The sequence below is a fragment of the Eutrigla gurnardus genome, assembly GCF_963514095.1.
Source record: "Eutrigla gurnardus genome assembly, chromosome: 8".
In the NCBI taxonomy this organism is placed as follows: Eukaryota; Metazoa; Chordata; class Actinopteri; order Perciformes; family Triglidae; genus Eutrigla; species Eutrigla gurnardus.
Genome location: NC_139922.1, coordinates 18,296,591 through 18,311,728, shown reverse-complemented (window position 1 = coordinate 18,311,728; position 15,138 = coordinate 18,296,591). Strand labels below are relative to the sequence as shown.

At 40.2% G+C, this 15,138-nt stretch overlaps 1 protein-coding gene across 1 annotated transcript in view; it reads right to left on the bottom strand.

The window, feature by feature from the left end:
• bsna (bassoon presynaptic cytomatrix protein a) overlaps positions 1-15,138 on the bottom strand; it is a gene marked incomplete at its 5' end in the record, with an annotated part of 128,509 nt that overhangs the window by 92,608 nt on the left and 20,763 nt on the right. The window contains one exon of the mRNA XM_084014642.1: positions 10,866-11,472. Within this exon, the coding sequence (XP_083870768.1) occupies positions 10,866-11,472 (607 nt within the window). The remainder of the gene's footprint in view (positions 1-10,865; positions 11,473-15,138) is intronic.

The following is a 15,138-nucleotide window of genomic DNA, read 5'->3' as shown; positions in this document are numbered from 1 at the left end:
CATGCCCTACAAAATTGTGTCTGTTTAAAGTCAGGTCATCCTCTGCAGCATGCCTTTGTGATTCTGTCAGTAACGGGCAGAGCAGAATAGCCTATAAATTCAGCCTGTTGGCCGCGGATTACGCTACAGTTTGTCATGTCTGAACAGAATCTGACATGGGATATAGACCGACATGCGTAACTGAACTAAAACAGTCTCTTTGGCAAAGAAATGCTTTAAAAAGACTAGCAAATAATAAAAAAATGACGACACAATTATCTTTTTTCATAACTCTCGGTCTCGGTGTGAGCGAGGTAGCAAACTTATCTTCTGCTGTTACGCTGTGTACACACCAAACGTTAATATGAATAAATGTGTGATCCAGGTTGTCTAAATTGCCAGCTAATAGGGCATGATAAAGTCACCTGTCTTTAGCCAATGGTGTATGGGTGGTGCAAAAATATACCTTCTCCATTTTAAATGCATATACAGTAACAAAAAATATCATTATACCTTAGAGGCTGGAACAACAGGTTAAGGATTAAAGAAAACGTGCCAGTACAGAGCTGAATACTGGTGTGGCCTTTTCAATATGGAAAAATTATTATATTACTTTGGGGGATGCCAAAGTTGCTCGTTATTTTGTACTTTTTTCTTGTTGGATTGGGAAATCCAAATTCATCACATTTAATTAACTCACCAAATGAAACGTTTTATTGAGCCGCTCTATGTCGGAGGCAGAACAAGGACATAATGAATTGGGTTGCGGTATTCCTCTACAGCAGTCCCTACAATGTGCACACGCATCCCGTCCTCAGAATGTGTCAGTTCCCACATTTTACATACAGCATGCACACATTTCTAGATGTGTTCATAACATACACTGTGTGTGTGTGAGAGAGAGAGAGAGTGTGTGTGTGTGTGTGTGTGTGTGTGTGTGTGTGTGTGTGTGTGTGTGTGTGTGTGTGTGTGTGTGTGTGTGTGTGTGTGTGCATCTCCACTGAGCTGTCAGTGCATCTGGAGGCTTTCAAAGAGGATTTCTGCTGCTTGGCGGAGGTTTATGCCGACGCCGGGGCTTTTGATTCGCCGCTCGCTCGCGCACGGCCATGCATGACAGACTGCTTCTTCTACCGCAGAGAAGGAGAGAGGGAAAGAGGGGAGAGACATACTGAAGAGGAGCAGATGGAGAAAGGGAGGAGGAGGTGGATAAATGGTAGAGGGTGTTGGAAAAGGGGGAGGAAGGAAGAAATGTGGCCCTCAAAAGCCAAGAATGAAGGAAGAAGGGAAAGATGGAGAATGATTGACAGAAAGTCTGTGTTCTTAGGTAGTTTGGAGGAGAGGGAGACAATTAAGTTTCCATCACTGCTTGGAAAATGCTTTACCCACATTCCAGAGAAGTTGAAAGGTGATTACATTCGCGACTTAAAATGAAACTTAATTGCACGTCAGGATTCACGCAACCGCTTTAAATTCTCACTGGCAGCAACAACCCGCTAATGACTAATGTAAGTTATTTGGGACTGCTTTTAAGGTCTGCCCTCTGAGTTCCCCTCCGCCGGTGTTCCTGCAATCTCAATAATTTACAGTGGAACATACCAGCTCCCTTTTCAAACTCTAATATGTTTGGCTTGGTTTCAGCTGGGGGAGCCATCCTGCAGCTATTGAGGAAGGATTTCCTCAGGATTTAGTCAGTAACTCATGATCAGATTTTTGTGGAAAATATTTGATTTTGTTTTGGGGTCGGAAAGATGTTGGTTTGGTTTAATATTGAAAAATTAACTAGTCATGCCTTGTCATCTTACATCCGTACCTACTAGCAATGTAGGTCTACTGTATGTCCTTCTATATGAAGATAACTTTGTTCTGAAACATTATATAAAGGGGCAGCAGTTGACAGTGGAGCAGTGATGAGCTGACACCAGCTACTATATTTATCTCAGTTCTAGGTGATGGAAATATATCCTCTCATTTAGGTCATTGCGGTTGTATCCTTCATTACAGACGAAACCGTCATTGTTTTGGTCCTCATTAGCGACTGGTTCCATTCCTCTACAGGGAAGTGCCATTAGGGTGATGAATACATAACGTCGTAAGTGAGAAATGTAAGAGGTAATTGCCTAAGTGGCATTCCTGTAACCTCTGTCATTAGCGTTATTATGAATATTCTCATTATTATCTGCAGGTCTGCTTTCAGGAATAGGGTAGCCAGCATTGGAGCCACACACACAAATTATGGTTGAAACTGAATGACATTTTTTTTTTGCTATTTGTTCATATAGAATATAGTATTTATTTATACAAAATGTTTAACTGAATCAACCCAAATTCCCCACCGTGTTTATAATTTCATATTTCTGCAAAAACCTTGAAACTTTATCATTTTTATTCTTTTCAATAGTCACTGGTGTAATTCTGTGAGTGTGTGCATCAGGCAAAGAACATGTGAAGATCTGGTAATGACGATTATATTGCCTTTTGCAGTTGTGTGTGTCTCTGTGTGTGTGTTTGTGTGACATTCAACTGAAAGATTTAATAAGCCGTGATGAAGTAATTAAATAGCGCAAAAATTCAATGGGCTGGAATTTTCTCCATATCAGACGTCAGCAGTGATGATAACATGTCTTTTTAAAACCTTGTTCCATCACTTTCTCCCTTTTCCTCTGCCTTCTCCTGATTTGTTCTCTCACTTCCTCTCTATCGCTGCCAGTGTTAGTCTCCTCGCACTGTAACACCTCGTCTCTCCTTTTCATTCACACATTGAGGAGTCACAGTGCAAGTCAAAGAGTGATTGAAGGGGACTATGACAAACATCTTAGAAGAATTAAGTGTCTTCTTATGTCAAATATTTCTAAAATGCCACAAAAACAATCTTGTGAAGAACCACATTTTGCAACGATGACACAAACAGACACTCACACACAAGGTCACAAGGTCTCTCAGCTCGCAGCTGGTAACGCTAGCATCATAATGATAATGAGATAATAATAACAAATATAAGCAAAACTTAAAAGTGGTCACAAGAAACCACTGTGTGTAAGTCTGTTGCTGAAGACAGTGAAGTTACACACACACTAACATAAGTGGAGTGTAACAGGCAGGAGGTACGATTTGAAAGGAGGGAATAGAAAAGCACAATCTGCAGATTTCTCAGGAAACTAATTAATCCAGCACACACACACACACACACACACACACACACACACGAGCAGCCCTACTTGCATGCTGAGACTAAAATTAGTACACAGTCTGTTGAACAACAAACAGGCTACAGGGAGGAAGATGTGCTGCCAGAACGCTTAGATGACAAATGGCTGAGAGACAATAGCAAGATGGATGCAAGTAGCCAAGGACAAGTCAGTGTGAGCTTAAAGAAATATCATGAAATCTTCTATCTTTACTATCGTTCTTGTTGTTTTATTTGTTTGGTTTCATTGGCAAGAACTAAGCCTTTGGTCAGAGCAAGTTCATCTGGGCTCAAAAGTTAATTTCCTGTGAGTTAAACAGGTGCAATCAGCTTAATAAACACAAATACAGGGAAGCAGAATTTATATGTGTTTGTATGTGAGTGTGTGTATTAAAGTACTCCATTTTCATACAAACAACTATCTATTTTATCACTTTCATTCCATTTTTACTGCATATCCATTTAATTGCTGTGACACAGACACAGGAAGTGATGTGTTTAGAGTTTCTGGCCGGAGAAAATGTGGCTATGTGGAATGTTTTTTTCATTAGCTTTTCTTCTTCTCATATCAGCCCACTTGTTACTTTGTTGTCATTAGACAGACGGAGTAAAAGTTTCCATTTCCACTGTGTGCCCACTGAAGGCAATTTGGATAAAAGCCTCCACAAAATGGCCTGCATTACATTTCACTCACTAATGGCTTATGAAGTCACTTTTATCAACACATTTGCATCAAGGTTCCCACTCGTGTATGTTGCCCTGTAGCTATATTTGCTTCAAAAACACAAGATTAAAAACGGTGTGACCCATGCATCACTGTTCACGACCACAGCCTGCTAATGTGTTTTTAATCTCCGAGACAGAAAGCCGTTGAATCTCATAGTCAACAACAAGAAACACATGGATAAAGGAAAGGCAGTGCATAACTTTGCTGGTTTAAGACTGAATATAAGCAAAGGGTTTTATTAGTAAAACATATTTATAGTTCAAAAGATGTTGTATCATATTGGCACTATTCAAATGTAACTCGGGCCAAAGAAGCTAGGTGTGATATCGCCCCTAATCTTACATTAATATAATACCAAACATTTAAAGGCCATAGCTGATTGTTGAAATTGTTTTTACAATTCTAGACCATGTAAAAAAGGTGACAACCTGCAGTGTCTCAGACACTCTTTTTATGCCCAGTATTCACAGATGAACCGCCACAGCATCAGCATCTTTCCCAGGTGTACTTTCTCAGGATTGAATAACACACATTAGATGAGTTGCAAATACGTGTGGGTGTTTCGATATACCTCATCCATATTCATAAGAGCTGCAACGGTCTGGGTTTATCCTTTTAAGGTGCTAAACTGACACAGCACACGTCACCCAAGAAAACATGGAATGAAAAGGGGTTCATCTCATTCATTCCAAGATCCTATTTATCCATTTTAGAACCAAAAATGGTAGCTGCAATTTTGCTGTAAACATCAGATTCTAGTCTCAAAAGAAATGAAAGTATGTTTAAGTGAAATGGCTCAATATTTAAACTGCTAATGTGCTTTATAATGATGATGAGAGTGATCTTTTAGGGACAGCGACAACATTTTATGAAACACTTTAGAATCGAGCTGATGATCTGGCCGCTCACATTTGTTGTCCAGTCAAAAGACTAACCTGCTGATAAGAAGGTATACTATTTATACCATGGCATAACCCTAGTTTCGCATTTACAAATTAGCAATAAGACAAAAACATAGCTGAGGCTGATGGGAATATCAGCAGTTTTGTAGATATTTGGTCATAACCCAATTAAACTTTAAATTGTGACCTGATGAGGGCTGTATATTAAAAAATTAAGGGATCACAAAAGTTAGAACAAGTCATCCTATGTATTAAATTAATATCTGTACTAAGTTTCATGGGAATCGATACAATAGTTGTTGAGCCATTTTGCCATTTAGAAACCACAAATGTGAACCTGCTGGTGGTCCAAGAGGAAAAGTGAGGGGATCACCAAAGTCATGAAGATTCATTGTCTCAGAACCACAAATGTTTGTACAAAATCCAATGTCAATTCAGCCAGTAAGTGTTGAGAAATTTCACATGATAAAGAAACAAATTCTGACCTGATGGTCATCAGTTCAGCTATTAGGATTCATTATCTTGATGGATATCTGTATACAAATGTCATGGCAATCCATCTAGTAGTTGATCTATTTCAGTCTGGACCAAAGTAGTGGCCTTAATGACTGGCAGACAGACATTGGTATCGTGAGAGTCAAGCTGCTTGCTAGGCTAACAACTCTGTCTAAGAGACTGCACGCAAAAGACGTTTCTTTTCCAATAAAATTGACATATTAAGTGGGCCATTAAAATCCAGGGGATTGAAAGACTGAATTTGTGTGCAGGCATTAAAGGAATACTTCACCCATTGCATTAAGCTTCGTATCGTTAGAAACCCGGTAGTATTTTTGAATGGTCGTGCATCATGCCCTCATTTTCCCAGAGACGGGAGATCTCTGTATTTCTATTCTGAAGAGGAGGATCCGATGATGCAAATATCGTTTTCATTTTGTGACTTCAATTCAGACTCAGGGTGTGAGTGGAACTGGACCGGTCCTTTTATAATAAAAAAAAAAACACTCCAAAATCCGCTGCTGCCGCCAGTCGGTCCACGGGCAAACCGGCGGGGGACTGGGGAGGGGGGACGGATCAGTGGGCATGGCCTGCGTAGCTCTGCATTGTCAGAGTTGTTGTCTTCCATCCGAATGCGCCAAAAAGTCACTGTCTGCCATTTTTCGGTCAAGAAAGAACCAAATTCTAAATGTATATTACATTTACGACTACATATATGACCCACTTTCAATATAGATTCATGTTTCCACCAGTAAAGTATTCCTTTAATCTTTTCAATGATGATTTCCAGTCACCTTTCACCGCCATTTGTTGTGTGTAACTTTGCGCTTTCAAATGTAAGTCACCAAACTAACTTGATCAGACCAAGCCCCCAGAAAGAGCCAAACAGTGGAATTAAACCATCTGGATCTGTCACATGATGCCATTTGGGCCCAGAAATCCCTTTTCCCCCATAAGCTTTCATTGGGAAAGAGAAGTCTGTAATCATCATAATCACCTTTTTATTATAAGGTAGATCAACTTCCCAGTACAAACACTCAAATAGACTCTTTTTTTTTTTAAATCATTATGTCCAAAAGTAGTAAAATCCACTAAAAGCTGAATAAAGTTATAATGAACTGCTGTTCATGTGAGCGAGTCGAGACCAAGCGGCTGGGAGGCGAGGTAAAAGGAAAACTAGTGTGCTTGCTCTATGGGCCCATGGATGCGTAAGATCTGGGTAAATTTATACCAAGGAAGTCGACATTTTTTAACTTCATGCGCCACTGAGCAACTTTCATAGGAATGAAGAGGACCCTGCCTCCGGCACTATATCCAGTTCTCTATATATATCCATAGGTCAGACAAATACTATAATGTAAAGTCATATCATGCTATAATCTACAGTATATACTGTACGGTACTGTAGATATATACTATACATATATATATATATATATATATATATATATATATATATATATATATAGAGAGAGAGAGAGAGAGAGAGAGAGAGAGAGATGTAAGATATATTGCACAAATCAAATCAAATCCCTTGTCATTATGTCATAAAGGTCAATGATTACCTTGAGAGACACATTTCCTAAATGCCACCCTTCCTGAATCACATACGTCTGGAACTGTAATCTCTCTGATCCTCCTCTTTGGCCTGTTAATTGGTGTCACTTTCCAGGTTTAGTCGTTTAAATGTTATCTGATGTAAAAGGCGTCAAAACGTAACGAGATATGGAGCTGGCAGTCCTTATTATATTACCAGGACAGACGGTGGCATTGATTAAATACAATGAAAATCTGTGATTCTAGCCAGAACAGGGTGGTCGACCCTCAAAGCACAGTTCTAAAGAAGCGGGTGATTATGCTCATGTTCCTTTTTTATTTATCTTATTTTTCTCTTCCTCTCAAGAGGTATTTTTCCTTCAATCAAGTTTCATTTAAACATGAACAGGACATTTTATCTTGATGGCATGAGGGGCCTGTATGTGTGGCTTTGTGCTTATTACAATAAATAGTCATAATGAAACATACCTGAGCAATTTATATTGTGCTCAATAATCTCTGAGTCTGCTGAATGTTATCTGATGCAAATGGAATCAGAGTGTAATACAGTGGATATGGAGCCACTGCTTATTAGATTACCAGGACATTGATTAGCTGTGATAATAATGGATAATGTTCAGTTTAAGTATTAATCCATGGCTGCAGACACAACATGGCCAGAGCACTGTCACATTGAGCAGAGGGAAGCAGATGCGATAGTTTCAAATAAAATGTTTAGACACTTTTGAATATTTATGAATGAATAAATAGGCTTTTTTCAAATCTCAGGACAAGAGATCTTATATGCACATTTCCATTCAACTCAAAAGCCACCAGTGTACATGAATTGTCAAATTGTCTGGTTAGATATCCTCTGGAAAAAAGAAAATCCTAAAAACAAGTTTAAAAGTTCAAATGTCTTTTCAAATGATTATAAACATTTGTTGCATGCTGATGTGTTTTTATCTCATATAGCCATGGGGCTACGTCACGTTAATGCTAACTGCACCAGAGAGTAACGAAGTTTGCAGGGTGGTGCTGTTTATTAGATTATGAGGATTGAGGGAACATTGATTAGCAAGGACAATAATGGAGAAGACAGTTAATGTTAATAGGAATGGGGAGCTAATCCATAATTCATGGGAACACAAACAATGCAGGACAAGCGTATTAATCTTTACCAGATGTAGGAGTCAAATGCAATGCATATATTATATTATATAATTATTATATTATATATATAATATTCATTTATGTTTTGTTTTGGGACAATATTTAATTATGTAAGCACAGAGAACTCAAAAAGAGAATGTTTTCTTTCTTTTTACCCAGGTAGTTGTTGGATTTTATGCTGTTGTGTTTTCCATTTTGCCCCTACAGGAAATCCATGTGGGTTCCTTCACTTAATAAACATCACAATTTATTGCACAGGCTTCTTGCATGAATTATGTTGAGCCAAATGGGGGTGACTATATGTGTGTGTTAATCTATCACAAGTGCAGTCAAATCCCTAAGTCAGAGGCTTATCAACGCCCCCTGCCTTCCACTTCATTAGCATTAACCACCATTATTATCTTGTGCACAAGCATGAGCACCTGAGCAGAGATCAAAGTTTGGTCTTAAAGATGATCCCACATGAGCCAGACAAAAGCTGCCGTACTGTACATACAGCGGGCGTATTTAAACTCACAACCAGTAAAACCGTTGTGACATGCTTTGCTAAGAATGACTCCAAGCTGTGTCCCAATTCAGCAGCTGCATCCTTCAGAGGCTGCATTTGAAGACCGAATGCTGCAACAAGGCTGTCCCATTTCAAAGACTACTTCAAATGCAGCCGAAATATCCGGCCTTCTTTTCCCGGATTCAAAGGATCCAACTGATGGATCTTTCATGGCCAAACTTATCCCAAGATTCATTGCGCACCGTTGATGATTGGATTTTAATCAACATGGCGTCTATGAGCGGATTAGTGGGAGATGTGGAAAAAACACTATTGCTTGAAATATATAATGCGCCAATAGCGCTGGCAGTGAATCCTCCAGCATAATTATATTAAGTAAACAGAATAAAAGAGGGAGAGGCAAAGGTGACGCAAAAAGGACATTCTCTGTAGACCAGATCGTCTCATTTCGGAGACCGCTCCGTTCGGCCATCCCAGCCTCAAAGGACCCGGCCCACATAGACCACAAAGACTGCATCCTCTGAAGGATGCTGCCCCTGAATTGTGACACAGCTTAAGACTTAATGTTGTCTGGAAACTGAAATCCTGGTTTCATGAGCAAACTTGCTCAGATAAAATATTGGCACTGTGTTTAGATTGCACTGCTGTGGATCAAGCCATCAAGCAATCCCAACAGGTCAGCCTGGTCTCACTCTGAACGCCAGGACGCTGCTTCTCAGTACCGTCATAAATACAGACGCTTCACTTTCTCGTTCATGCTGGAAAGGTTGACTGTCTGAACAATCACACATTAATCACTTGACTCGTGCATATCTGCACTAAAGGTGAAAACATTTTTGCCACACAGGTAATCAAGTATCATAAACAAACATTTTCACCGCATTTTCTTTAAAGGGATGATTTTTTCCCCTTTTGTTTATGAAATTAAAAAGTTTAAATCAATCTTAAAGACAAAGAGGAGAGAAAGAAAGAAAATTTTAAAAGAAAATATAAAAAAATCACTTCTAGTACATCAGTGTTGTTACCTGTAATAATATTATTACATATTATATTTACTATTACTTGCCACTGGATGTTAATTTGTTGGGCATCAGGGTGAACGATATATCAGGTACACATGGATGATTGTGGTGCCAATGTTGTCCCTCGCAAAAGCAAATACAAACTGAGACACAACAACACGACATCAGTTGTTCATATAATGCCGCAGAGTGTTTATCCTGCTGTCTGCCAATGATATAACCCTGGCCGTGACATCAGTGGGAATCAATGGATGCCAGCATGGCTAATATATCAGACGCGGCCTCATGCTTCTGGTTGTGTTTGTCCGTCTGAAGTCTTTCCTGTCTGCCCTGGGAGGCCGAGATTTGATATTTGTCACTAGTCGCTGACACTGGAGCTGATAGTTTTAACCTGTCACCAAAGGCAAGCGTCAACCTCCTCTCAATCAAAGAGAGCCTCTTAACCTCCTCGCTCCTCATCTCTTGAACCATCTCTGAATAACTTTAGTCTTTATTGTCAAATACTGTGGCTTCCTGTCTTTACATCACACCCATGAGGAGTACAATAAACTCAAACACACACACATTGCCCGACCTGTGTGTCTTGCCTCGGCACACTAATGGAGATTCTGTCAGCGCCTCGGGAAGGAATTACTGCCACTTGCTGAGCCCTTACACTCACTGTCGATCACAAATACACACAAAGACCTGCAGTACAAAGTCATACACACACTACACACGGCCTCTATACTTCCCTCATCCTCATTCCGTGCATTTTCAAATATTTACTCTTTAAATTACATAAATGTACCAATGGTTAAACCTGATTTTATTAAAGGTAAAGGAAGATTTTGGAGATGAAAACCCATTTTTTCAAACTGATTTCCAGCAGGCTTTTATGCTGTCTGTCTCTCTCCCTCTCTTTCTCAAATAATTAATCTCCCTCGCCTCAAACCATCCCTCTCACTTCTTCCACCAACGTCTCTGCACTGACTGGGTCACTTCATTCCATCACTTTAGCTTGCTCTCATTCAAGTCAGATGCATCAAGCAACAGGCCAGACAAAATCATAATCCTGTCTACCTCTGCTGGACCTGTTTCCAGACTCAAACTTTAGTTGTGTGCGTTGGACTAAACTCAACATTTTACCCCTCTCTCTCTCCGGTTTATCATCTTAACCAAAAACATGTATCAACTGTGACGCCTTTCTGCCAACAGGAATAAATGACATTCCTACTCAAATACTTAGTCACACTCACTATAAATCAACATTATATGATTATTGATTGTATTAATGCCACCAGAATATGATGGCCATTCTGCACACGCATAGATAAACACTCATCTTTGTCAAACATACCTCAGTGAGGTGCGGGTTGGGGTTGAATCCACACTGGTTACAGACGGTGGCCTTACACTGGGTGCAGGTGTTGTAGTTGGGTACAGCCGGTGGATTGGACAGCTCTGTGGTGGTGCACACTGGGCACAGTTTGCTGCTCGGCATCGGTGCAATCTGCGGCACAGAGTATGGCGAGGTGGGGGTCACGCCGCGATCAGGAGACGCGGAGGGAGACCGGCCTGTCCTGGAGCTGCTGAAGTCGACTTGGAGGTTCCGACGGGAGGCGTGCTGACCAGGACTTGCCTGACCTACGTGACCTCCCATGCTGGACGCAGCTGGAGAGTGACCCATCGCGTGGCCAGACCCTGGGCCATGCCCCACGCCGGGCCCCTGGCTTGACTGCATGTGTCGGGGGGAAGTTGGAGTCTCATGAGTGGCCAGACGGTAGGGCTCGCCAGCTCTGGAGCCTAGTCCTCCACCTCCACCCATCCCTACTCCCATCCCTCCTCCGCCTATTCCTCCCATTCCTCCTCCTCCCATTCCACCTCCACCTATTCCTCCCATTCCCCCTCCATGTCCTCCTTGTTGCATGCCAGTCTTAGGGCTACCCATCGGACCTATCGGACCCCTGGAAGAAAGGGACAAAACAAAAGAAAAAAGATTCATATAAAATCAAATTACAACATTCTAGTTGCTGGGAAATTCCAAAAAATTAACGTTTACAATAAAAAATACAATGAAGCTTGAATGGCATAGGTGGACAACTGAAACAGTTTATATCTCTTTAGGACAATCATGCTATTAAACCAAATTGTTTTACAGCTAAGACAGATTTACTCAGTATTTTGACATATCAACACTCTGTAATGAATCCTCTCTGATCTCCTATTATTTAAAACTATTTGTATCAGTGAACAAATTCAAAAAACAAGTCATTGTTGAAAAAAATGATAGTATTGATGTTTCTTTCTGCTGCTCAAGCAGAGTAGATCTAAATGAAATACATATCTAATTTCATTGAATGCATTATTGTTAATGAATGAGCACTATAGATAATTCAGTCTGGTAACTGTCACTGTATTCTAATACATTTAATTATCTTCTCATTGCCAGAGAACCAGCAGCAGAAACAACATTAAATACCAGCAAAATAATTACTGATTAATTCACTGGTAGCTGCTGAAAGCCGTGGAAGCACCTCCGATCTTCGCAGGCATCAACAAATTAAATTGGAAAATAACAGGCGAGAGCAAAACCACGCGCACACACACAAACATAAACATAAACACACACACATTAGAATGAATATCAGAAAACCTGTTAATTCACATCATCTTGTTATTTTTTATTTCTGTATGAAAACTTTAAATCTAAAACAACCTGTAAAGTAACACTTGATGACTGTAATGACATTTGAAGTGTCGTGTCTAACCAAAACTACCTGGTTCAGGCTGGAGAAAGACACCATTGTTGAATGTTTTAGGAGACAGAACGCAAACTGTGGTCTACAATGTTTAAGTCACACATAGGCCACAGGGATGATAGTCACTATTTTATTCTATTCTATTTTATTCTATTGCTGTAATTGATTGGATGAGTCTGGGCTCGGGGTATTACCGACTTCAAATGGTTAGTGGAGGCAGAAAGTGGAAATGTTGATTTACTAAAGTCCATTGTGAAAATGTTCCAGACTACCTGTCTGGTGACTCAATACCTCTCTATATGTCTCTACTTTTTCTATTCTATTTAGCCGTCTCCTTTGTAATCTTTCACTCTATTAAAACCTTTCTTTCTCGCCATCACAGCCCCCCCTCTTGGCTCAATCACTCCTCTCTTCATTGCCTCTGTCTCTGACTCTCTATTATCTCCTCCGTCAGTCAGCACTGACGATGGCCTCGCTCCCCCAATGTTCTCCTAAGTACTTTCTTCAATCTCACCTTTTTCCACATTTTTATTCCTGCCCTCAAAGGTGAAGTAGATTTTGTCTACCGGCCACAGTAAACGCTTTTGTAGGTCAAAATCAGAAACTGAATATGGCCCAATTCTGTATTGACTCATTGATAGATATTTCAAAATATGTCTAAATCTTATAAATACAAATACAGTGTTTCTCTTGAAAAGGTTTGTCTTTACTGTCTCGCAAACGTAGGCTACAGTACACATTGACAGATCAACACAGAGGAGCAAACGAATCAAAAACACTATGACACACATACACACACACACACACACACACACACACACACACACACACACACAGCTGCACAGGAGCCGTTTGCAATGTGTGAGTTGCTGTGTGGTGCATGTGTGTTTAAGGGAAGAGGGGTGACTCAACAAAAACCTCCAGGCTTTACTGATTCACCCAGCGGAAACATTGAAGAAGATGGGAAAACTGACATAAATCTGACAGGGAAACTGATTATGGGAAAAGAGGTTGAAAGAGAAAAAGAGAGGCACTCACAGAAAAAAAGATTTTGTAGAAACAAATTCATTCCATAAAATGCTGAATAAGTCTGTTATTTCTGTATAGCAGGCTGCTGCTATAAATAACAGGCGGTTGCTATGGACGCAGTTCTGATCTCCATACACAGCATGATTAAATTGTTTTTAGCTGAAGCAATAACATAATTGCAGACATTATTTTTCTATCAACATATTACATCAAATTATTGACTTCTTCAGTGGAGAGCAGGATAATGCTAAATGAACAGTGTGAGCAGGATCCCGACGCAAAGCGTATTCTTCCACACCTGAGGTCAGCGGTTGTTCTGTTGCTATGGCAACCCACACTGGCACAGTTCCATAGCAGTTAAGCCATGTTTACACTTTCCCTAAGCGACAAAACAACAAAACGGCCACTGTGACCAGCTACGTTGTTACAGCTTAGTGTCACTGTCTCCCAGTGGAAATGACGAGAATGTCACTCGGAGTGTGAACCCAGCATGACTGATAACTACTATTGTTACATCAAGCGTTTTGTGAGAACTGTGAACTACTGAATACAGCTTTCATCTCACTAAATGTCCTTTTTGAAACATTGTCAATGTTCTTTTGTAGCTGTTTAGTCTGGCCATTATAATTGTTTGTGGGTAATATGTACACCATTTTATGTAACTGCCAATTTACTGTTGGGCACTGTTTTTTTTTTTTTCTTGACATGAGGGGTAGTGTGTAAGTTGTTTGACAAAAACTCTTTTGTACTAATAATTTGTACAATACCTTTGGGCTAACTCTTGCTTATGATCTTTTCAACAAATGTTTAGATTTGAGTATGTGTGTTTAGCTTGCAACATAGTGTACCTTTGTGTGGTAGGACTACCGATTTCCAGATCCAAGAGAAGCACATAGCAATGGGATAGTAATTCGTTTTCATTTTACAAAGGCGCCATCACTAATTGTTGTGAGAAACTGAGGCTGACAAGCCAAATAATAGGAACAGTCCTGTCCATGTGTTTACACACTTCGCCTCTGCGATGCACTGGGACATTTATCACTGTCACAACCCAGCCATTAATGACCCAGTACATATGCTTGTTAGGTCAAAATGATTTCACCCAGCCCCTTTATAACCCTCAATTTAATGTCTGATTGTAGAAGAAAGGGATAAAAACTTGCATGCTAATCATATGTAAGCCACAAAGAGCAGCACAGTTGAATAGAGAGGGGAGGTAATAGAAAGGAAGCCAATGGTGAGAATGTCACAGTAAGACAGTGTTAACAGCATGTGGGATTTCTTCATAGGCTGTAGTTTTAAATAACATCTAAGAGATGAGGCTTCACTGTGGCGGACATTTTAGGAGAACAAGTTTGCATTTACGTGACTACGTTTTGAGATATTCGACATTGAATATGATGGAGCACTATACTGTAGCTGATGTGTTGACCACCGAACCAGTTTTGTAGTTATAGATGATTAGTTCAGTTCTTGTGTTAAGAAAGAAGGAGTAAGGGGTGGACTGCAGTCTCCTGCCTGACTACAGATTTTCATTTGCAAACCCAGAAAATCCCCAGAGGTGGTGATTTCAGTTTTTGCCGATGTTTGCCGTACTAAGGTTTGGGTAGGATTTACCTGATCTTGTTCCCCCAGCTGGTACATGCCGTATCCCACCTCTAGTCATGCAGTAAAACAAGTCTATTTAGGTTATTGGTGGACCCAAACTAAACATATATTTCCTCCTCCTCCTCTATTCCTCCTCTGCCTCCATGTCATCCCACTCTGGGCTGTTGACAGAATTGCTTTTGTACGGCCCATTTATTTCCATCTGCCTCCTCTCCCTTCCTCCTTTCTCTCCAC